General features: G+C 44.9%; 1 protein-coding gene across 1 annotated transcript; it reads right to left on the reverse strand.

The window, feature by feature from the left end:
• Positions 1-717: 717 nt before the first annotated feature.
• alpl.S (alkaline phosphatase, liver/bone/kidney S homeolog) lies at positions 718-22732 on the reverse strand. The gene is made up of 12 exons (XM_018228296.2): positions 22557-22732; positions 17117-17251; positions 15292-15411; positions 14951-15066; positions 10253-10427; positions 9951-10126; positions 5630-5773; positions 5107-5176; positions 4837-4971; positions 4411-4602; positions 4025-4144; positions 718-1403 (listed from the first exon to the last, which is right to left on the reverse strand). The coding sequence occupies exons 2-12, from the start codon at positions 17175-17177 to the stop codon at positions 1132-1134; spliced, it is 1581 nt and encodes a 526-aa protein (XP_018083785.1). The 5' UTR covers positions 17178-17251; positions 22557-22732; the 3' UTR covers positions 718-1131.
• Between the last annotated feature and the right edge of the window lie 2728 nt (positions 22733-25460).

Here is a 25460-nt window from a genome sequence, read left to right on the forward strand (position 1 = left end):
TGGATTTTTCAGATACATTTTTGCCCTTGATCCCCCTCTGGCATGCCACTGTCCAGGTCGTTGCACCCTTTAAACAACTTTAAAATCATTTTTCTGGCCAGAAATGTCTTTTCTAGCTTTTAAAATTCGCCTTCCCATTGAAGTCTATGGGGTTCGCGACGTTCGCGAACCGTTTGCATTTTTTCCGCCGTTCGCTACATCCCTATCCACACTGAACAAAAAGTGAAATAATTTGATTGCCATAAAATGAGGACAAGTTGCAAGTAGTCTTCGGATGTAAATGTGCAGATCTTACTAAACGTTAATTAAAATATGACCCACCCCTTTAAAGGGAAACCTTGGGCTTTTATTATGATCCCTGTGCCACTGACCATTTACCTGCTGTGCCTTTGTGTGTATTAAAATAAGAATATGAGCTGGTTGCTAGGGACATTGCCTTTGGCAACCAGAAGGGCTGCTACAAATCTTCCTTACTGTTATTAAAGCAGTGCTGAGTTCAGAGTACGGGATCAAAATAGGCTCTGTTATCCTAACAAGACAGGGATCTCGGTTGTCCCAAAAGCTTGCATTCTATAAATCGAATTATATTGTCTTATCTCTATAGTCGAGAGCCTGTGTCCTCAGGAGAAAGGGCATTTGCTCTGGGCATTGAATTGAATGTCACAAATGCAGAAAACAGTACAAAGTTATTGATAGAGATGATGGAGGGGAATCTGATTGGACAGGGAGAGGTTTATTTCAGTGACATTACAAAAAAGATCAGAGCTGATTGGCTGCTGTGCGGGTCCTTCTCCAGTCTGGCCAATGAATTCATGAGTTTAGTTAGTGGAAATGCAAACTCTTTTTTTCTCTCACATCTTATCAATTCTGGTGGCTTTTGCCCTATCGATGTGTCTGGTCACCCCTTATAATTCAATGTATCAGTTAGGAGGTCCTTTTGCACCCCCTTTAATCAAATAAAAAATCTATAATTGCCCACCCCCCCCACTGGGGCTCCCCTGTATCACATAATAACAAAGTAAATAACCTCTGAAATGGAATGTTGGGGGGTAGTGCCCTCATATAAATAGGGGAGACGATTCTCTATCAGGGACGGGCAGGGTAGTTTTATTTTTATTGTGCTTGGTCCCTTTAATAGAAAAGCTGGAGGGAAAAGATGGGCAGCAGAACAGAGAGGAGAATCAGAGAAGTTCTGGCTCCGTCATTTCCTCTGCTGGATGTACAGTGGTCCTGGTTGTGCCCAATACACGAGGCATAAGCCATTACATGGGGGATATAGTTCTGTTCATGGACTCCATGCAGGAGGTGGGCCATCGGGCCCTTGGCAAACACAGCCACGTCCTCCCCCCCGTGGGTCTCCATGCGCAGGGGAACCGCCGACTGGGCCAAGTAGTTGGACTGAGCTGCAAAAGGAACAAGGAATTGGGTCATTCTAAATGGTTTAAAGTGGTTTAAATGGGCAAATATAAGGCTTGTCAATTTCTGGTCAATCAGCTTTAATCAACTCACTTGCTACATTGTGTCAGGAGTCTTAATAACCCAGTGAGAATGAACAATAAATGGATATTGGGGAGTTGCTTCTGATTTTTATCGTTGGGCAAAAAAGCTTTAGGTGAACTTCCCCTTTAATGGTGGAACCAGTTGCCCATTGTGCGCCCTGCAGAACATAATGTGGCTAATACAGTATATAACGGGGGGGGGGTGTTTAACTGCACTAATGCATTGATGAACTACACGTTACACTACAAGCCCCCCAGTGCCCCTTCACCTGAGCAATAAAGAACCAAATTAACCCCTTGGGCTGCTGAACTTGTCGCCTCTGCCTTTGGGTTCAGTGAAACTGAGTTGCAGGGAGTTAAAGTTGAGCTGTATAAGTGAAATATAACTAAAGGCTTCCCTTGTTGTTCATCACGCAGTCAGGTATCGCAACACCTCCCTGACTTCACAAATTTCTAAATATTACTTTGGAGAACCGTTTCAGCCAAACTGTGATCCTTTATTTAATAAGTTGCACTAAATGTTTCGGATCAAAGGATCCTCCCTCAGCTTCTTGTTTACAATGTGCATAACCCAATGACCAATTTATCACCAAAACAAAAGTGTGTCAGCTCCTCTGTCTGGCCACACACATTACATTACATGTTTAGAATCTTCCTTCTGCAGCACTGCCCTCTAGAGGCCGACTCCAATCACAGCACACAAGTATAAAAAGCAATAGTGCAATGTTACATTGTTATATAGTTAGTTATATAGATAGTTACACAGTTAAATTGGTTTGAAAAAAGACAGTCCATCAAGTCCAACCCCTCCAAATGAAAACCCAGCCCCATACACACAGCCCTCCCTACTGTCACATAAATGATATATACCCATATCTATACTAACTATAGAGTTTAGTATCACAATAACCTTTGTATTATGTCTGTCCAAGAAATCATCCAAGTCCCTCTTATAGTCATTAACTGAATCATCACCCGGCAGTGCATTCCCCAACCTCACTGTCCTCACTGTGATGAACCCCCTACTCTGTTCCTTTAAATGAAACTTCTTTTCCTCTAGTCTGAAGGGGAGGCCTCTGGTACGTGATTCTCTTTATGGGTAAAAAGGTCCCCTGCTATTTGTCTATAATGTCCTCTAATGTACTTGTAAAGTCTAATCATGTCCCCTCACAAGCGCCTTTTTTCCCCCAGAGAAATCAACCCCAACCTTGTCAGTCTCCCCTCATAATTTAACTCTTCCCTCCCTCTAACCAGTTTAGTTGCACTTAGTCTCTGCACTCTCTCCAGCTCATTTATATCCCTCTTAAGGACTGGAGTCCAAAACTGCCCCCATACTCCAGATGAGGCCTCACCAGGGACCTATAAAGAGACACAATTATGTTTCATCCCTTGAGTTAATGCCCTTTTTTATACAAGAACTTTATTTGCTTTAGTAGCCACAGAATGACACTGCCCAGAATTAGACAACTTGTTATCTACAAAGACCCCAAGATCCTTCTCATTTAAGGAAACTCCCAACACACTGCCATTTAGTGTATAACTTGCATTTATATTATTTTTGCCAAAGTGCATAACCTGCATTTATCAACATTGAACCTCATTTTCCAGTTTGCTGCCCAGTTTTCCAGTTTAGACAAATCACTGTGCAAAGTGGCAGCATCCTGCATGGAACCTATAGTTCTGCACAATTTAGTCTCATCTGCACAAATAGAAACAGTACTTTCAATGGCCACCTCCAGGTCATTAATAAACAAGTTGAAAAGCAAGGGACCTAGTACAGAGCCCTGCGGTACTCCACTAACAACACTGGTCCAATTAGAAAATGTTCCATTTACCACCACTCTTTGTAGTCTATCTTTTAGCCAGTTCTCTATCCAGGTACAAATACTATGTTCCAGGCCAACATTCCTTCATTTAACCAGTAACCTTCTGTGTGGCACTGTATCAAATGCTTTAGCAAAGTCTAAGTAAATCACATCCACTGCCATCCCAGAATCCAGATGAAGTCGCCCATAGCAACAACGTGACCCAGCTGTGAAGCCGCTTGTATGTGCAAGAGTAACTGGGCTTCATACTCGACACTTATACCAGGTGGTTTATAACATACACCAATGAGAATTCTTTGTTACCTTTTGTCCAGTCAAACTCTCTACCCAGAGGGATTCTACACCCTCACCAGTGGCAGCTATTGTTATTTCTTTAGCGCATGGCTTTAACATGTCTTGTGTATATATAAACATTGTAGCAGGTCCTAGTTCCCTACCTGCTTTACTGCAAAGCTGTATTCAATGTAACAAAGTCCATATGTCCTGCAACAAATAACTTTACTTTATTTATTGCACAAGCACCCGAGGAAAGATCTTTGATCCGAAACATGAAGTGCAACTTATTTAATAAAGGATCACAGTTTGGCTGAAACGGTTCTCCAGAGTAATATTTAGCAATTTGTGAGTTAAAGTTCAACTAGAGAAAAAGACAACTGCTGGCACATCACTAACAACTCCCCGCTACTCCCCGCTACTTACAAAAATCCACACTGGAGACGTTTTCCCTTTGGCCGTTGACCAGTTTGTAGCCTGGGCCGTTCCCATAGAGGATGGAAGTGAAAGGCTTTAGGTCCAAGTCACTGGGAGCTGGAGCCAAACCTGAGAACAGAAAACAGCTGCCGGGTCATGTATGTTACATGTCAAACTGGGGCTCCATTTTGCTTGTGTGCTGAAACCCACCTAGTGCTCACATGGAGTGCAGTAGTCACGGAAATATCATGTTAGCTGGAGAGACCCCTAATCTATCCCAAGGGGCCCTGCACCAGTCTCAAGGGAACTTGGGGTAGAGTTAACCTGGGGTGGGGGCTGTCCCTTAATTAGGCTCAACTGATTGAAGGTTGAGGTAAATGTGTATGAGAACCTACCAAAGATTGAGTTCCCTCGATAAGTGTAACCTCCGAAGGTGAAGACGTGGGAGTGATCGGCGGTGACCACTGTGAGGGTGTCTTCTACTGACGTCATGTTCCCTGATACTCCAATAGCGACGTCCATTTGTACAGCCTCATGCAGCGCTTGCTTTGCCTTCCCCTCATGGTGTCCATGGTCTATTCTTCCACCTGAGAACAAGACATCAGTCCATTAACTACACCTAGAACCCCACGTTCTACTTCACCATTGTACCTAGAACTGCTCCCCTTATACCTTCAACTCCTCCAACAGACCATAATCCAATGTCAGGTCCATCACTAAAGCTCTGTAGTTCTGAGGGTAACTGCCCATTGTACTCGTTGGCTTTCTCATTGATTTAATGGGGACACTCTGCACTGCTCATGGTACCAGACTGGACTCACCTTCTACAAGGAGGAAGAATCCCATTGGGTTTTTCCCCAATATTTTAATTGCCATTTCCACCATTTCAGGCAGAGACGGGTCCATGGTGGTATTTCTCTCCAACTCATAGGGCATGTCCACTGGCTCAAATAGTCCTGAAGAAGAAACAGTCATTATTATTTATATGCACAGGGGCATCATATGGGTGGGAGGTGCCCTGTTCCAGTACGAGGGTATCGCTTATTGTATATATACACATAGGTGACTGTATAGAAGTGCAACACACTTACCGAGCAGATGATCTACTGCTTCTGGCTTCACAGACAAAAGCTGTTCCCTGTTCCAAACATAGCGAGCGGCCTGTGGATGGGAGGAGTTTATAGTGTTTAACGTGTGACATATTGGGGTGCTACTGGTGTGTGACATGGGGGTTCCTGTGCATGTACAGTTTATATAGTGGTTTCCTTGCTGTACAGAAGGGGAATATGTTCTTTGGCCTTTACTCATTGGTTCTCCTCCTGCCATGGAGCCCAAGTGCTGAGTTCTTGTGGATTTGTTGGCCAGAGGCCCCTGTGCAGAAACTCAGCAGTGCTATAGATTGTTGTATGTTTCTTTAGTTCTCTAAATCTTAACCTGGTTTTGGTTTATCTTTAGGTTTTCAGACTGAGGCCCACAGTAGAGTCAACCACAACCCCAACCACGAGATGTCTCCAACCCTGTATATGCCAGGTAAGGCCTTTGGCACTGGGCAATACAAACCCTTCATTCCCAAGGGGCATCATACACACGTGGCATAGAATTGGTCGAATTTACCTTTTTATTGGGTTTTTGATCCAGCCAGATTTGGGTCAGGTTCAGTCCATCCAATCGAGTGCCGCTTGACTTGTCATCATTGGGGTACTCCACGTCAGAAGTGTTTTTAGGGAACATGTATTTCCTTCCCCCTCCCATAATTACCTGTGGGGGGGAGATGTGAGAACAGGTGAAGTCCAGTTGTGCCCATTGCAACACACGTCGCATGCACTCTAATGCTCTGAACCTTAAGGCCCAATGGTATTTTATCGCTGTCTTTCAACAGTTCAGTCTGAACCGAGACTGCCCTTATCCTGGGTCAACCCAATTCTGTCTCATTGCTCTCGATACCTGTCCTACCTAAAGGCTAACTCAATACTTAATTGAACTGCTTCTGAGTAACCCCCTACCAAACATACTGAGGCCCAAATAAATGTAATAATAAAATAATTCACAGACCTCAGCAGTGTGTAAGGAGAAGAGAATAAACACAGTCCTAGTTCAGGCAATAGGTCAGGGCAAGTAGCAAACCACCCAGGGCAGACAAGCCGAATCTAGAGATACCCACTCATTACTCCTGGCACAGAGATACCCACTCACCCCGTGTCATTACTCCTGATACAGAGATACCCACTCACCCCGTGTTATTACTCCTGATACACAGAGATACCCACTCACCCCGTGTCATTACTCCTGATACAGAGATACCCACTCACCCCGTATCATTACTCCTGATACACAGATACCCACTCACCCCGTGTCATTACTCCTGATACACAGATACCCACTCACCCTGTATCATTACTCCTGATACACAGATACCCACTCACCCCGTGTTATTACTCCTGATACAGAGATACCCACTCACCCCGTGTTATTACTCCTGATACAGAGATACCCACTCACCCCGTATCATTACTCCTGATACACAGATACCCACTCACCCCGTGTTATTACTCCTGATACACAGATACCCACTCACCCCGTGTTATTACTCCTGATACAGAGATACCCACTCACCCCGTGTTATTACTCCTGATACAGAGATACCCACTCACCCCGTGTTATTACTCCTGATACAGAGATACCCACTCACCCCGTGTTATTACTCCTGATACAGAGATACCCACTCACCCCGTATCATTACTCCTGATACAGAGATACCCACTCACCCCGTGTTATTACTCCTGATACAGAGATACCCACTCACCCCGTGTTATTACTCCTGGTACAGAGATACCCACTCACCCCGTATCATTACTCCTGATACAGAGATACCCACTCACCCCATGTTATTACTCCTGATACAGAGATACCCACTCATCCCGTGTTATTACTCCTGATACAGAGATACCCACTCACCCCGTGTCATTACTCCTGATACACAGATACCCACTCACCCCGTGTTATTACTCCTGATACAGAGATACTCACTCACCCCGTATCCTTACTCCTGATACAGAGATACCCACTCACCCCGTGTCATTACTCCTGATACAGAGATACCCACTCACCCCGTGTCATTACTCCTGATACACAGATACCCACTCACCCCGTGTTATTACTCCTGATACACAGATACCCACTCACCCCGTGTCATTACTCCTGATACACAGATACCCACTCACCCCGTGTCATTACTCCTGATACACAGATACCCACTCACCCCGTGTTATTACTCCTGATACACAGATACCCACTCACCCCGTGTCATTACTCCTGATACAGAGATACTCACTCACCCCGTGTCATTACTCCTGATACACAGATACCCACTCACCCCGTGTTATTACTCCTGATACACAGATACCCACTCACCCCGTGTCATTACTCCTGATACAGAGATACCCACTCACCCCGTGTTATTACTCCTGATACAGAGATACTCACTCACCCCGTGTCATTACTCCTGATACACAGATACCCACTCACCCCGTGTCATTAGGGGATAATCCATCCTGGTAAAGATGCCAACTAACCCCCTAGTGACACAGGGTTAGTTGTCATTCCTTGGAAATCAATGGCCTAAGATTATTCTGGATGCCATCATATAGTTTACTTATGCCAGGTTATATGGGAGTTTTTGTTGTGATCTGTTCTAATGTGAGTTGCCCCCTTCCGTGTGTTTCACAGCTGGACAGGAAGTCTGTTGTGCAAAGAGAAATAACCCCCCAGCTCCTTCCCAAATATCTTCAGTTCTAATTCATTGGTGGAGCATCTGGAAGTGGCACCAAGCAGGGTGTGTGGATGTTCTTCCCCAGATGCAGCGCAGCCTTTTATAGTTTGGATTCTTGTGACTAGAGGTGGTTCTTGGCTCGGACCCTCACGTTCCATTGCTCTGATCTTAGGCTGTTCCCAATAAAATAGTTTTACTGCTGAAAGAGGGGGGGTTATCCCATCAAATAGGAACCACTGTAGCTCTTCATGAACAGAGAGAGAGATGCCCCTTTATCTGGGCTGACACTGGCACTGCTCCCCTATTAACATTGGCATCAGGGAATAATGTAACTGTCGAGTAGGTCAGTTAGGTGACAAGCCTATAAGCATAGCCCTTCCCTTAGCTGCCCCCCAAAGGGCAACTGAGCAGCTACTTGTGCTGAGAAGCCTCTGTTATCAGCCAATGATATAATGTTATACTCATTTAATAGAAAAGTGAACCCCTCTAACTTGTAACTGTGGCTCTGGGTTAAGTTCTGGGGTCACGTTGCCTCAGCGCATCACTTCCAGCTTTTTGTCTATTCTGGGGGCCGGGGTGTTTACAGGCAACACAATCCCTAGTGCATCGGGGGCTGTTATTAGTGGAACTTGCACTTCATACACTGTCTCTATTGTTCCACTGCAAATAAATGTCTAATCATTGTGTTCTGTTCCAGTGAAGCTGATCCTTCTGCAACTGAGATCTGGTCCCACAACTCCTGAGAAGGTGAGTAAAACCCAATACTGTGCCCTGAAGGGGTTTAGATCTGTTGTATTTTCATTCTTGTTATAATAATGGTTTTATGGCACCCCCATGCTGCTAGTCACATGGAACTTCCCTGTAGTTTTGGGCCCAAATTCTGACAAGACCAACTTCATATGGAGCTTGAGATCTGATAATGACCAGCCCTGTCAGGTGGAATGGGGTAGTAGGACTGACGAAGAGTAGGACTTGAGGAGATGGAGGAGGAGGAATGGCTGAAGAGGAGGAGTGTAGGAATGGAGGAGGAGGAGGAGGAAGAGAGTAGGAATTGAGGAGATGGAGGCAGAGACTAGGAGGAGGAGAAGAGTAGGAATGGAGTGGGAGAAATGGAGGAAGAGAGTAGGAATGGAGAAGGAGGAATAGATCAGGAGTAGACCTGGGCAAAGCTATTGACCACATACAATGTCTACTGTCTCAACAAAGTCTTCAGTCAGTAGGATTTTCTGCTGAGCCCAATTGGTTTATGATCGGAACAATGTTTTGGGCCGATTCACAACCAAAAGGTTTCTTACCTGATACAGAGCCTGAACCAGTAGCTGTTGCCTGTGTCTGGTCACCTAGTCACTCTGACCAATTGTGAACCTGCAATAGTGGCTAGTGGTGTTCTGCCTGTGGGGCCCAATGTTGGTTCCCATTAGCCTGTTGGTTCCACCATAAGAATATTTAAAGGGATTCTGTCATGATTTTATGGTGTACTTTTTATTTCTGAATGACACTGTTTACACTGCAAATAATTCACTGTACAATATAAAATGTCATTCCTGAAGCAGCAAGTGTATTTAGTTGTAATATTGGTGTGTAGGGGCATCTCAGGTCATTTTGCCTGGTCATGTGATTTCAGAAAGAGCCAGCACTTTAGGATGGAACTGCTTTCTGGCAGGCTGTTGTTTCTCCTACTCAATGTAACTGAATGGGTCTCAGTGGGACCTGGATTTTACTATTGAGTGTTGTTCTTAGATCTACCAGGCAGCTGTTATCTTGTGTTAGGGAGCTGCTATCTGGTTATCTTCCCATTGTTCTGTTGTTAGGCTGCTGGGGGGTGATATTACTCCAACTTGCAGTAAAGAGTGACTGAAGTTTATCAGAGCACAAGTCACATGACTGGGGGCAGCTGGGAAACAGACAATATGTCTAGCCCCATGTCAGATTTCAAAATTAAATATAAAAACATCTGTTTGCTCTTTTGAGAAACGGATTTCAGTGCAGCATTTTGCTGGAGCAGTTTTATTAACTGATGCTTTTGGGGGGGAAAAACATATTTTCTCATGACAGTGTCCCTTTAAGATCCATTCCATGTGGCACAATATCCATCTATTTATTAGAAAGTGACCAGTCCAACACAGTAAGTGGAAAGGTGCTTGTTGGTTTTTGAACTGAACCCACCTCGATATTTGGGACGTTGTGCATGAGTTGCCATGCGATGTCCTTGCACCCCTGATCCACGGCCTCCTTGGGCATCTCCAAGTCTGAGTACCAGTCTCTGTTCACACAGTGGGCATAGGCTGCGCTGGGGGTGGCATGATTAATCCGCGTTGTGGTTACTACCCCTGCAGATTTCCCTGGGGGCAGAAAGAACTGAGGGTTAATAACCTTGGTACTGAGGACTTCAGAGAAATGAGGGTGCTGCCAAATTGATCCAATTGCACCAAGTGTGCCCAATGGCTGTACCCGGCCCCATGGCTCACCTGCTTGCTTGGCCCATTTCAGGATTGAGTCCACCTCATTGCCCTTTGTGGTGTTACACTGACCCCGCACAGCGGCTGCATTGACCCCCACGGTGCCCTCGTTGGCTTTCACCCCACACAGATAGGCAGTGGCAGTGCCCGCGCTGTCTGGCACTTGTGCGTTGGTGTTGTAGGTCTGTGTGGGAAAGAAATGGTTAATAAATTAGGCAGTGCCAGGGAATATGAACCCAAACTCATTCTGTTCTTTATGGGAGAACATGGGGGACTGAGCTATATAACACTCAGGGCAAATAAACATCTCATTGTTCTGGCAAAGGACAAATAATTAAACTGCACATTAAAGGGTCTATAAATAGGTTTTGGGCCTGGGGTTAATCCACAGGTTTTGGTTTCACTGGTGAGTGACCAGTTGGTTCTGCTGGTGCAACGGATTCTCCAGTAAACAGTGAAATCCAACAGAACTTTGGCTTAATCCCTGAACAGGAAAGGGAATTCTGTGCCGGAGCTCTCCTGTATGTGGGATATAACATGTGCCCTTGGGATGGGCTGCTCTCCTCCCCATGTGTAACCTGCCTAATAATGGAAACGGTGCTCCTGTCGGCTCAGTGCCTGTAACATTCCCACAGGTTGGGGCATCTGCATGAGGCTAAATAATGATTCTGCCCTACAACTGCCCCTAAAAAAGGAGCTTTAATTGGCACGAGGCACAGCCCCATTTGGGTTCATTGGGGGGGGATGCAGATGACTGTGGGTGGGAATGAGACAAGGAAGGATTGTTCTGGGGCACCGCTATACAGGACTTGGCACCCCTAATGCCCAACAGGTGGTACAGTCTGTTCTGCTCCAAGGAGGTGAGTGCAGGGCTGAACCCGCAGGGACTTGGTGCTTGTGGGTCCCAGTGTGAGGCCCCAATGTTTGTGGGTCAGACCCAGAATAGTTCTGGTGCCTCCGGACGGGACAGGAAAACTCCAGGAGATTCACCTGAGGTCTCGGCTCAGATCCCAATGGAAAAGCAGATTCACACTGAGCCATTCCCAGCCCAGAGGGACACGGATTCCTTCTTTACTGAGGGGCAAAAATAAATCCTATAGGGCCCCGGAGCCAATATAATAAGTGGGAAGCTCAGAATGTTCATCTGGAGTCACAGCTGTTACCTCTGTATATCTCTATGTATATATCTCTGTATATCTCTCTGTATATCTCTCTGTATATATCTCTGTATATATCTCTGTATATATCTCTGTATATATCTCTGTGTATATCTCTGTGTATATCTCTGTATATATCTCTGTGTATATCTCTCTGTATATCTCTGTGTATATCTCTCTGTATATCTCTCTGTATATCTCTCTGTATATATCTCTGTATATCTCTCTCTGTATATCTCTCTCTGTATATCTCTCTCTGTATATCTCTCTGTATATCTCTGTATATCTCTCTGTATATATCTCTGTATATCTCTGTATATCTCTGTATATCTCTCTGTATATCTCTCTGTATATCTCTCTGTATATCTCTCTGTATATCTCTCTGTGTATATCTCTCTGTATATCTCTGTATATCTCTCTGTATATCTCTCTGTATATCTCTCTGTATATCTCTCTGTATATCTCTCTGTATATCTCTCTGTATATCTCTCTGTATATCTCTCTCTGTATATCTCTCTCTGTATATCTCTGTATATCTCTCTCTGTATATCTCTCTCTGTATATCTCTGTATATCTCTCTGTATATATCTCTGTATATCTCTGTATATCTCTGTATATCTCTGTATATCTCTGTATATCTCTGTATATCTCTGTATATCTCTCTGTATATCTCTCTGTATATCTCTCTGTATATCTCTCTGTATATCTCTCTGTATATCTCTCTGTATATCTCTCTCTGTATATCTCTGTATATCTCTCTGTATATCTCTCTGTATATCTCTCTCTGTATATATCTCTGTATATCTCTGTATATATCTCTGTATATCTCTCTGTATATCTCTCTGTATATATCTCTCTGTATATCTCTCTCTGTATATCTCTCTGTATATCTCTCTCTGTATATCTCTCTCTGTATATCTCTGTATATCTCTGTATATCTCTGTATATATCTCTGTGTATATCTCTGTGTATATCTCTGTGTATATCTCTGTGTATATCTCTGTGTATATCTCTGTGTATATCTCTCTGTATATCTCTCTCTGTATATATCTCTGTATATATCTCTGTATATCTCTGTATATATCTCTCTGTATATCTCTCTGTGTATATATCTCTGTATATCTCTCTGTATATCTCTCTGTATATCTCTCTGTATATCTCTCTGTATATCTCTCTGTATATCTCTCTGTATATCTCTCTGTATATCTCTCTCTGTATATATCTCTGTATATATCTCTGTATATCTCTGTATATATCTCTCTGTATATCTCTCTGTGTATATATCTCTGTATATCTCTCTGTATGTCTCTCTCTGTATGTCTCTCTCTGTATGTCTCTCTCTGTATGTCTCTCTCTGTATGTCTCTCTCTGTATGTCTCTCTGTATATCTCTGTATATCTCTGTATATATCTCTCTGTATATCTCTCTGTGTATATATCTCTGTATATCTCTCTGTATATCTCTCTGTATGTCTCTCTCTGTATGTCTCTCTGTATAACTCTCAGTGTATTTATTCTGCAAACGTGCAACAAAAGGGGTCTGACCCCGAAACGTTCCACGCTACTCCTCCTACAGTTTTAGGGGTACAGGCGCCAAACTTTCCTCACCTATTGGCCTTATAGCAAAGTACGTTGCTTGTGCTTTAGTAAGCGATCCCACCCACTGTGCCCGTGCGGCCGACCACCGAAGACGCCTTTTTTCCTATTGACTTTGACAGAGAAAATTTTCAAATCGCTGCCGCTCGTACAGTTTTCCCCAAACTCGGACCGCATATTGTTGGTGCCACCCCGAATAAAAATATGTATTTGGTAGGGGCACCCCAAAGTGGGCGGAGCTACCAACAGCCAATGAAATTTTAGCAATTTTCTAAACGCTACTCCTCCCAGAGTTTTAGGAGTACAATTATGAAACTTTGCACACTTGTTCGGCACATACCCGAATAGGTTGCTTGTGCTCTGTTAAGCGATCCCACCCTCCGTGGCCCTGTGGCGGCCCCCCAAAGACCCAATTTTTTCCCATAGACTTTCATTGGAAAATTTGAAACTTTTGCCACTCGTACAGCATTAAAGTTACACTCACCAAACTTGGGTCACTTAGTCATGGGGTCAACCTGAAAAGTTATGTCACATTTTGGGGACTCCAAAAAGTGGGCGGAGCAACAAACAGCCAATCAGATTTTCTCTATTGACTTCAATGAGAAAATGTCAAACACTGTCATTCCCACAGTGTTAAAGCCACAGACCCAAAACTTGGCACCATGGGTCACTGGGGTTAAAATTTGGAAAAGTGGGCGGAGTCTACCACAGCCAATCAAATATTAGCCATTTGTTTCAATGGGAAAAGTTAAAACTGTCGCCGCTCTTAGATTGTTCATGGGAGGGACATCAAACTTGGCACAGTCGGTCACAGGGGGACTGGGATTCAAATTTTAAAAGTGGGTGCAGCCAAAAACAGCCAATTAGGTTTTTGGATTGATTTTAATGGTACAATTTGATCTGCTTCAATTTTCCCCGTTTTAAACCAGATTCTACCAACTTTGTGTACTCTCTATGCACCAGGGGCGACTGGCCCCAACACCTCTTGCGTTTCAAAGCCAACATCTTGTGGTTTCTTCAGAAACGACCCCCTCTAGTTCTTTTTTATTCTTTTTTATTTTTTCCACATTTATTCACTATTGTATTTTTTATTTTATTAATTTAACACATTAATCGCTGGTTATTGATTATACATATGGTGACTTTGTAACTACACCAATAATGAATACTATTTTAGTACGGACACTGAACACACAAAGGGCCCATAATAGGGGGTATGTATGTTGGTGGCATTTTAGCTTTACTCCTAATTCTAAGGGGTTACACTTTTTTGGGGTTAGTAGTCAGTGGTGGGATAGGGGAATCCATAGCAACAGCGGTCTCCCGTCTCCTGCTAAGTCAGTGGTTATAACATACAACACAGCAGAACCGTGGGATGTTTGGTAGGTCGTCAACTTATATTCATAGGTATAGCCTAATGGCATTAATTATACAACCAAGAGTTAATCTACCAATATGAGTAAAGTTCTATAGTCCAAATAAAGTAGAGGAGTTTGTTGTGTTTGTCTCAACGATTTTCACAGTTTAACTAATGTAGAAAATGTAGATTGAACTGGTAACATTTCTGAACAGTTTTGTGAAGCACCCGGATAGTTTTAACAACATTATTGCTTTTTGTTATTTGTTATTAATCTTGTCTGTGTAATAAATCTGATGTGTATGTACTGTTTGTATACAAATTGCCCGGATGTAATCATGGCCGAATATTTAACTGATGTTTAACTATAACTCTCAGCATGTGATATCGTTACAGCTGGTGGTTTTCCCGCCAGCGAGTGTTTAAGGGCAGGACTCGATGATGCGTTTTGACCCGACGCGTCGCAATGCGACTAAATGCATGCGACGTGTGGTTTACTGAAAATGGAAGTGAAGGAGAAATCGCATGTTACAACTACATTGATCCGACTGTCGCATGAAATCGCTGCGATAAAACTGGGATAAAACTGTCACTTTACCTTAGAAAGTGCAACAAAGGGAAACTTGTCCATTTCCAGCTCCGTCTCTTCCCCCGGTTGCCCAGACAGTTGCCCTTTGAGAATCCTCGTGGCTGTTACTGTGGACACCCCCATACCTGAAATAATAAGATACAGTTATTAGAGTGTCTGTACTGGGTCAGTTCTAGGGGGGCTATTGAGGCAATACTGGGGTGGGTCTTTACTGGGTCAGTCGGTGTCTATGGGTTTTATTGAGCCTGTACTGGGGTGGGCTGTGTCCAGCGAGACCTGATAAGTCTGTACTGGGTTTGTCTGTGGCCTGATCCATGCGCTGCATGAGATTTTAGTGTTGGGGTACATACCATCCCCCAAGAACATGATGACGTTCTTTGCAATGTTGGTGTTGAGATTTTGCAGCTGCAGCGCGTTCCTTAGCGTCTCCTGGGCCTGCCGCCTCCAGTAATTTGGGTTTTTCTCTTGTTCTTAAAGGGCATGTAAAGGCAAAAATATCAAACCCCATTTTTACTTTCTTTAATGAAAAAGAAACCTATCTCCAATATACTTTATAGGGATGCACCGAATCCAGGGTTCGGGATTCGGCCAGGATTCGGCCTTTTTAAGCAGGATTCGGCCGAATCCTTCTGCCTGGCTGAACCGAATCCGAATCCTAATTTACATATGTAAATTAGGTGCAGGGAGGGAAATCACGTGACTTTTTGTCACAAAACAAGGAAGTAAAAAATGTTTTCCCCTTCCCATCCCTAATTTGCATATGCAAATTAGGGTTCGGATTCGGTTTGGTATTCGGCAGAATCTTTCGCAAAGGATTCGGGGGTTCGGCCGAATCCAAAAAAGTGGATTCAGTGCATCCCTAATACCTTAATTAAAAAATGTTTACCGTTTTTATAAGAAACCTGACTATCTGCAGTGAAATTCTCCCTTCATTTACTGCTGTGGATAGGAATTGTCAGACGGTCCCTAACTGCTCTGCAGGGAAACAATCATACTTATGAACAGCAGGGGGAGCCCCCGCCTTACTTCCCAGCCATGCAGAACTCAAGCAGCTTTGTTTATGATGATCCCTAAGCAGCCCAGATCACACTGAGCATGTGCACAGTCTTGGTCTTGCAAAGATGTATAACAAAGTTACAAGATGGTGACCCCCTGTGGCCAACTTTGAAAGCATAAATCATTTGTTTGATTAGACTTGTGGTGCAGTAAGTTCATGTTTATGTTTAGTATACAAAATACAGCCTTTTTAGCCTTATTTTAATTTACTTTACTTCCCCTTTAAGAGAAAAACAGGGAAAATCCCTCGTATTTGCAGTAAAACACGTAATTGACAGCGTTTCTTAATCACTCACCTTAACGAGGCACACGGGGCAGGACTTGGCATGAACCCAAATAGGGAAAATGCCCCAAATATGAAAACTTAGAAAGACTTTGGACAGAAAATTTGATTTGAGAATATTCCAATTTGGGCATTTGTGGGTTTCAGCCAATTCCTGCCTGACCCATAGGAGGAGCCGTTACTCAGTATTGAAAGGTCTCAGTCTTACACAAAAATTTAAATGAGGAGTTCAGTGGTTTTGTTTGCTCCTCGTCTATTGCTTTCTTATATCTCTCTCTAAAAAAAATAAAGGATAGAGGAAGACAAATCCTGGGCCGTGGGTCTAGTCAGACTGGGATCCTGGCCCAGGTGGCTCCTTGTTGCCCGTCACATTAATATATTGCCCCTCCAGGAACTGTTACTTTAAAGCCGTGTGGCTGAGCTCTCAGACTTGAGAGGGTTAATACCCCCTGTTCTGTTCCATCTCATTATTGTGCTTTCCACTCCCTGAACTTAATGTTTCTCCTTATTTTGGAGCCTGTGTCTCCCCCATGTTACTCACTGTGACCCCTCGGGGTAATTACTTATTCCAACATCTTAATGAGCGACCACAGCTGTCGCCAATCACTGCCGGGGGGTGTATTTGCCCTAACGAACGTCTGGGACAGTTGGGCACAAATCTCTAACTGGTACATCAGCCAATTCCCATTTATATTCCAGTACTGCACTCCCGGGAGTGCCCACTCACTTAGGGCACCAGAGGCATTAGGGTTGCCACTTTGCTCATTTAACCCTGATGGTGTATTTGTAACGTTCTGGGGTTTAACCCCCTGCAACCTCAGCCCCTGAAATGTTACCTGGAAAAGTGAGGGTCTCAGAGAGGGTCCCCAGCAGAAGCAGCACCCCCAGTTTCACCATCGCTCTCTCCGTATGGGCACAAGCCTGGCGCTCGGATCCACTCTCAGATCAAGTCAAAGTTTCTGTTGGCCGCTCTGTAATACAGAAGAGAATAGGGAATCTCTATTTATGGCCAATTATTTGCCTCACTGCACCGGGATAAAGATGAGATTGCCATTGCCATAATCCATTTCTTTATAATCCAGTTATTTATAATCCAGTTATTTATAATCCATTTCTTTATAATCCATTTCTTTATAATCTAGTTATTTATAATCCATGTATATGATTTGGCAGCTGGTTCTGGGCAGTTAAAGTTACACCGTGGGGTCTCTCTGCCAGAGAAATATCATTTAGCCGGACTTTTCTTGGGGCCATTACTGCACATCGTGACTCTCACATATTTCTTTAGGGCTGAAGGTGCAATAGACGTAGTGATGTGCCAGTAAAGAAGTGAGACGTCACTATGTGCCAGTACTTGTCTATTACTAACACTTCAGCTCACAGACACACAGACACAGTATAGACCAGCGCTGTCCAACTTCTATGGTACCGAGGGCCGGAATTTTACTAATCTACATGGTGGAGGGCCCATAATGGAAGCCACTCCCTGTTTTTAGACCACACCCACTTTAAACCACACCCATGTTACCGCAAGACCACACCCACATTAATAACACACCAAAAAACCAAATGGTTGGTGCTCACTGCAGGGATCAGGGCCGGAACTAGGGGTAGGCAGAGTAAGCAGCTGTCTAGGGCACCATCATTGAGGGGCGCACTTTTAATGGGGTTTTTTTTTGTTTTTTAATTTTTTCATTTTTTTCAAGCGTTTATTTAATAATTAGTTTCAGTAATCATGGTCACCCCTTTGGGTGGAATCCATCTCCTTCACCTTCTCCTTCTTGCCGGCAAGTAATGGCTCCTTGTGTGCGGTGCAGCGAGACGTGCGTATACGAGTCTATGACATCACTGATATGTTGGGGGACAGAGAGAGGCAGAGAGCTGGGGGGCTGCTTGGTGGGACTCTCGCTGCTCTCACACTTGCACAGTTACACTGAACTCAAGACTTTATCTCTATTACTGTAAAGTGTGAAGTTCCTGCTGGCACAGCCACGTACAGATTTGGGGCCCATATATTTGCTGTTGCTGCTGGGCGCTGGCACAGGTACATAAATACTTGGGGACAATATGATGAGATCAGATTTATTTTTGGCTGCTGCTGACACAGGTAAAGATTGGGGGCAATATGATGGCTGCAGGAGGGCTGTATGATGGAGGGCTGCTGAGCTTGCTGGTACAGGGGGCAGTGATATAAATGAAAGTGTTGTACATTTTCTTGCTCTCTTTATTTAATAACCATCATGGTAAGGAGGGAAATGGTAATACAGGACAGGGGGGCACTGAGTGAAGCTCTTGTCTAGGGGCCAAACTACCTTGTGTCTGTCCTGCAGGGATGTCAGTCATTTGGGAAATAAGCTAAATCATATGTCATAAATCCATATGCCTCCACAGTACCCCAACATATGATTAAACACCTTAGGGGCCACTAACAATCATTTTCAATTGCTAACGAACCCCCCAGAACAAATACAAAGTATGAGACACACAGGGAGGGAAGACAGAAGAGACCAAGAGACAGGGAAACCTATCAGGACCAGTCTAATATGTACTACATACAGTGACACAGTGCTGGGGCCCATTAGCATTTTGTATAAAGTGAGAACAGGAGAACAATGTGGCAGTTTCACTCTGGGTCTCAGGTAGAACAGTACAGGGGCTTTAGGATAGAAACAATAGAGGGGTCTCAGGTAGAACAGTACAGGGGCTTTAGGATATAAACAATAGAGGGGTCTCAGGTAGAACAGTACAGGGGCTTTAGGATATAAACAATAGAGGGGTCTCAGGTAGAACAATACAGGGGCTTTAGGATATAAACAATAGAGGGGTCTCAGGTAGAACAATACAGGGGCTTTAGGATATAAAACAATAGAGGGGTCCTCAGGTAGAACAGTACAGGGGCTTTAGGATAGAAACAATAGAGGGGTCTCAGGTAGAACAGTACAGGGGCTTTAGGATAGAAACAATAGAGGGGTCTCAGGTAGAACAGTACAGGGGCTTTAGGATAGAAACAATAGAGGGGTCTCAGGTAGAACAGTACAGGGGTTTTAGGATAGAAACAATAGAGGGGTCTCAGGTAGAACAGTACAGGGGCTTTAGGATAAAAACATAGAGGGGTCTCAGGTAGAACAGTACAGGGGCTTAGATAGAACAATAGAGGGGTCTCAGGTAGAAACAGTACAGGGGCTTTAGGATATAAACAATAAAGGGGTCTCAGGTAGAACAGTACAGGGGCTTTGGATATAAACACTAGAGGGGTCTCAGGTAGAACAGTACAGGGTTTTAGGATATAAACAATAGAGGGGTCTCAGGTAGAACAGTACAGGGCTTTAGATATAAACAATAGAGGGTCTCAGGTAGAACAGTACAGGGACTTTAGGATATAACAATAGAGGGGTCTCAGTAGAACAGTACAGGGGCTTTAGGATATAACAATAGAGGGGTCTCAGGTAGAACAGTACAGGGGCTTTAGGATATAAAACAATAGAGGGGTCTCAGGTAGAACCAGTACAGGGGCTTTAGGATATAAACAATAGAGGGGTCTCAGGTAGAACAGTACAGGGGCTTTAGGGTATAAACAATAGAGGGGTCTCAGGTTAGAACAGTACAGGGCTTTAGGATAGAAACAATAGAGGGGTCTCAGGTAGAACAGTACAGGGGTTTTAGGATAGAAACAATAGAGGGGTCTCAGGTAGAACAGTACCAGGGGCTTTAGGATAAGAAACAATAGAGGGGTCTCAGGTAGAACAGTACAGGGGCTTTAGGATAGAAACAATAGAGGGGTCTCAGGTAGAACAGTACAGGGGGCTTTAGGATAGAAACAATAGAGGGGTCTCAGGTAGAACAGTACAGGGGGCTTTAGGATATAAACAATAGAGGGGTCTCAGGTAGAACAGTACAGGGGCTTTAGGATATAAACAATAGAGGGGTCTCAGGTTAGAACAGTACAGGGGCTTTAGGATATAAACAATAGAGGGGTCTCAGGTAGAACAGTACAGGGGCTTTAGGGTATAAACAATAGAGGGGTCTCAGGTAGAACAGTACAGGGCTTTAGGATAGAAACATAAGAGGGGTCTCAGGTAGAACAGTACAGGGGTTTTTAGGATAGAAACAATAGAGGGGTCTCAGGTAGAACAGTACAGGGGCTTTAGGATAGAAACAATAGAGGGGTCTCAGGTAGAACAGTACAGGGGCTTTAGGATAGAAACAATAGAGGGGTCTCAGGTAGAACAGTACAGGGGCTTTAGGATAGAAACAATAGAGGGGTCTCAGGTAGAACAATACAGGGGATTAGTCTGAATTTGAGGTTTAGACAATACAGGGGCAGTTAATCTCTGTAGTGATACCTATTAAATGTTACACATGGTAATCAGACACATCAGTCAGACTTTCATGTGGGGCGGCCCGTGGGCCGGCAGTTGGACAGCCCTGGTATAGACCAATACAATACTCATCGCACTGTGCTGGGGGGTCACATTATTATTAATTTCATGATGGAGGCTGAGGGCCGCTGTAAATTCGAAAACGGGCCACTGTTGGCCCCCGGGCCTGGACATGAATTATATAGAGGAATCAGGGGGGCCCAGGAGGCCCGGTTTCAATAAATATTTGTAAAACAAATCAACCTCTAAATATCTGCTGTGGGGGCCCATAATATCTAGTGCCCACCCATATAGAGAAATAGAGAGAAGGAATGTTCTGAGCGTGGGACCCCCCTCCTGTTTATTCCTGGAAAATCCCCCCATAGAAGGTTTATTCTGGCACTTACCACCCCCCCCCGCCTCTATCTCTTTGGTTCCATTTCTCCTTCCTTCAGCCCCCCCACTGATAAATGCTGGACCCCCATGGGGATGTGGAGCCAGTGGAATGTCCTGGGCTGTCTGTCTGGGGGGGTCTGTTACATGGGATCACTGGTTGTGTATTAAGGGGGCCATACACGCGATGTCGCCAAACGAGCGGATCTCTCCTCAATATGCCCACCTTGAGGTGGGCAATATCTGGCTGATCCGATTGTGGGATCCTAACGAATGTGAACGACAGGATTGTTAGTCCCATCCGATCGAGATCTGCCCGACTTTCTGCCAGATCTCAATCAGGGAAGCCCGTCGGGGGGCCCCATACACAGGCCAATAAGCTGCCGGTCTGTCTCCAGCTTTTATTGGCCCGTGTATGGCCACCTTTAGGGGGGCTGTTATTGAGGGCTGAGAGTAGGGGGCTCTGTGCCCAATATCTGAATTGTGTCTGACAAATGTCTGATGCTGGGTTGCAGGGAGTCTCTGCTGTAGGGTGTTGGGGTGCAGGGAGTCTCTGCTGTAGGGTGTCGGGGTGCAGGGAGTCTCTGCTGTAGGGTGTCGGGGTGCAGGGAGTCTCTGCTGTAGGGTGTCGGGGTGCAGGGAGTCTCTGCTGTAGGGTGTCGGGGTGCAGGGAGTCTCTGCTATAGGATGTTGGGGTGCAGGGAGTCTCTGCTGTAGGGTGTCGGGGTGCAGGGAGTCTCTGCTGTAGGATGTTGGGATTTTGTTGTCTTTGGCACCTGATGGGCACAGACTGGCTCCGTCCTGGCACATTCAGCAGTTAATGACAGGATTCTAATCCGAGGGCAAGTTCCAGCCATTAGGAACTCAAATATCTAAATATTTCCCAGACCAGAAGTGAAGCTCCTCTGTGTTGTATGGGGGTGGGGATCTGGTAACCTTTACTGCTCAGGGATCCCTAGTGTTACGGTCTCCATAGACGCAAAGATGTCGGTCGCCAAACGAGCGGATCTTTCCCCGATATGCCATTAACGAGCCTGGCTATATCGGAGGTAATCTGGACGTTTAGCCAAATGATCCGATTATAATGCGCAATGGGCTCCGGCGGGATCGGTCGGGTCAAAATCAAACCTGTCTGATCGACCAAATAGACCGGGTCTATGGCCAGTTTAATGTACCGAGGAATAATAATAATGTTTCAGTGATGTAACAATGGGGATGTTCCCCTCGTTTCCCTGGTTTGGGAGAGAATCTTTTCCTTGTTCCAATTCTCCCAGTCCCACCAAATAAAACCAGCGGCACAGGAATCTGCCAACTCCCTGCACCCCAATTACTCTGTAACGTTCAAGACATTGCTCTATAGACATTGGACAAAATCTGTGAGAGTGCAGGGAGTTGTAAGCTGGTATTGGAGTATTGACCATGGGGCCCTCCAGCTGTGGCAGATCTGTCTATGGATGCTGGGAGTTGTAGTTGTAGAGTTTTTGGCTAAATAATGTTCATTTTTGGCCCCGTGTGGGTGACTTACCCCGCCAGGCGACATGTGAAGTAGCAGAGGCACAAGATCACCGCCAGGGCCACAAGGGAACAGAACACCCCAGTGAGGACCACCTGCTGCTCGTTGCTCAGAGTCATGGCTGGGGGGCTGCAAACTCCCTGTGTTACTGACAGCAAGGAGACAACTCCCGGGAGCCTGCAGCCCGTCAGCACATTTCCAGATTAACTCCAACCTCATCCGATAATTCCCACGGATTAACCACTGATTGGGACCTGCCCCTGGGCCCAAGTAATGTCACTCATATCCCTGGCCCCACCCCAAAATGACCCCAAATGTTCCTCCTCTGAGTCTGATGAGTGACAGGCTGCAAAGTCTGGGGTTACTTCCCCTTGGAAAGGTTTTTACTTTAGTTGCACCGACGCAGAACATTCTGCTCATTTGGCAAAAGACCCCTGGTCCTCCTCCCCCTCCCCCCCCCAAACGCTGTCTGGGAAATGTCTATGGGTGGGAGTTACCCTATTCCTGTTGTATATTTCCTATAGATCCCATTCCATGTCCAAGGTTATATGTTCTAATCCCAGTTCATTGCCGGGGCCAGGGGGTGCACGGAGCCCCCTCTTTTGGCTGCCACATTGTACAGGATTATTGGGCCCTGGGGTCCCTGCTCATTGTACATCTGCCTGTGCTGTCTGGGGCCACCGGGCCCTCAACTGTCAGGGAACTGGGCCCTTATATGGGGTAGGAGCTGGGATCCCATGGGTGTCATGTAAGGAGCACCTTTCTGCCCCCGATAATGTTTTAATTCATTTCTCATATATTTCTAAAAGCGCCAAGTGACTTTCACATGAAAGTTAAAGGGGAAGTTCAGTTCCTTTCAGATAATCTGTGTGTAGAGCTGCAGTGGTTTCATTGGGGTTTAAAGGAAAAGTGTCCTGGCACCTCCTATGTATATAAATAGTTAAATACCAATATACAGAGACAGAACCTTCCCAAGTATCACTTGTACCAGAGACAAAAGCACCGACCACTTACTGTCACATTCACTGATCCAAGTGTCATATGAACCACAGATACTATTTGTCTTGCGATCAGCCTGGCCAGTGAACCCCCAACCCCTGTCTGTCACCCCCATATCATATATGCACATAATGTAACAAACTCCCAGCCAAGAAATAGATAATTATACACCAGTGAAAGGTCAGTTATTATTTGTGAAATGGAGAAGGTTATGGTACAAATCCCCTTTATATTCACTTGGCACTTACTGTCCCCAACGTTTAATTCTTTTGTCTAAATAATCAATTGCTGTTTAGTGATTGGCTGACGGATCTGCCCGGGGGGGAACCAGCAGTGGGAGTCAATATGGGGAAAGGACAAGTGTGAGAAGTGTCAGTCGCTGCTCCTAAAGTCTCATTCCTTGTGGTTATGGGGTCTGTTTGCAGTTTCTGCTGCTCCCCCTGCTTTGACTTCAGTGGCAGGAAGTGTGATGTGCAAAGGAAAGTGAGACTTCCTGTCCCAGTACAGAGACTCTGAGCCCGGTCAGTACAGGGGAAGTTGCTGGTATCGGGGGCAGTGCCAGTCTCTGCATTTGGCAAGTGGGGGGCAGCTACCGGCACTCGCATGCTGGGGGCTTTCATTTTTGGAACCCCTGAGGGTTGAAGAACTGGAATAAAGTAGCAGCAGTAATGGGCCAGTGACGTGGGGTAAATAGAAGCTGCCGGTGAGAAAAGCTAAAATGATTGGCACATGGGGGTAATTGTGCCCGGGGCAATGTCAATGGCAATGAGGAATGAATGGATATTGGGAAGTTGTATCAGGAGTCAGAGGCAGCAGTGCAGAGAAAGGGACAGACACAATGACAGTTACACAGAACTATAAACCCAGTGAGAATGAGGAATGAATGGATATTGGGAAGTTGTATCAGGAGTCAGAAGCAGCAGTGCAGAGAAGAGAAAGGGACAGACACAATGACAGTTACACAGAACTATAAACCCAGTGAGAATGAGGAATGAATGGATATTGGGAAGTTGTATCAGGAGTCAGAAGCAGCAGTGCAGAGAAAGGGACAGACACGATGACAGTTACACAGAACTATAAACCCAGTGAGAATGAGGAATGAATGGATATTGGGAAGTTGTATCAGGAGTCAGAAGCAGCAGTGCAGAGAAGAGAAAGGGACAGACACAATGACAGTTACACAGAACTATAAACCCAGTGAGAATGAGGAATGAATGGATATTGGGAAGTTGTATCAGGAGTCAGAAGCAGCAGTGCAGAGAAAGGGACAGACACGATGACAGTTACACAGAACTATAAACCCAGTGAGAATGAGGAATGAATGGATATTGGGAAGTTGTATCAGGAGTCAGAAGCAGCAGTGCAGAGAAGAGAAAGGGACAGACACAATGTCAGTTACACAGAACTATAAACCCAGTGAGAATGAGGAATGAATGGATATTGGGAAGTTGTATCAGGAGTCAGAAGCAGCAGTGCAGAGAAAGGGACAGACACAATGACAGTTACACAGAACTATAAACCAGTGAGAATGAGGAATGAATGGATATTGGGAAGTTGTATCAGGAGTCAGAAGCAGCAGTGCAGAGAAAGGGACAGACACAATGACAGTTACACAGAACTATAAACCCAGTGAGAATGAGGAATGAATGGATATTGGGAAGTTGTATCAGGAGTCAGAGGCAGCAGTGCAGAGAAAGGGACAGACACAATGACAGTTACACAGAACTATAAACCCAGTGAGAATGAGGAATGAATGGATATTGGGAAGTTGTATCAGGAGTCAGAAGCAGCAGTGCAGAGAAAGGGACAGACACAATGACAGTTACACAGAACTATAAACCCAGTGAGAATGAGGAATGAATGGATATTGGGAAGTTGTATCAGGAGTCAGAGGCAGCAGTGCAGAGAAAGGGACAG

This window comes from Xenopus laevis, chromosome 7S, assembly GCF_017654675.1.
Source record: "Xenopus laevis strain J_2021 chromosome 7S, Xenopus_laevis_v10.1, whole genome shotgun sequence".
In the NCBI taxonomy this organism is placed as follows: Eukaryota; Metazoa; Chordata; class Amphibia; order Anura; family Pipidae; genus Xenopus; species Xenopus laevis.

What these genes read in the sequence shown, in the direction of transcription:
- alpl.S (XM_018228296.2), bottom strand. Translation starts at nt 17,177, where the DNA reads ATGGTGAAACTGGGGGTGCTGCTTCTGCTGGGGACCCTCTCTGAGACC. An exon ending in ACAACGTCCCAAATATCGAG is followed by an intron (nt 5,774 to 9,950) that starts GTGGGTTCAGTT and finishes TCCCCCCCACAG; the next exon opens with GTAATTATGGGAGGGGGAAG. An exon ending in TCGAGGGAACTCAATCTTTG is followed by an intron (nt 4,145 to 4,410) that starts GTAGGTTCTCAT and finishes TTCTGTTCTCAG; the next exon opens with GTTTGGCTCCAGCTCCCAGT.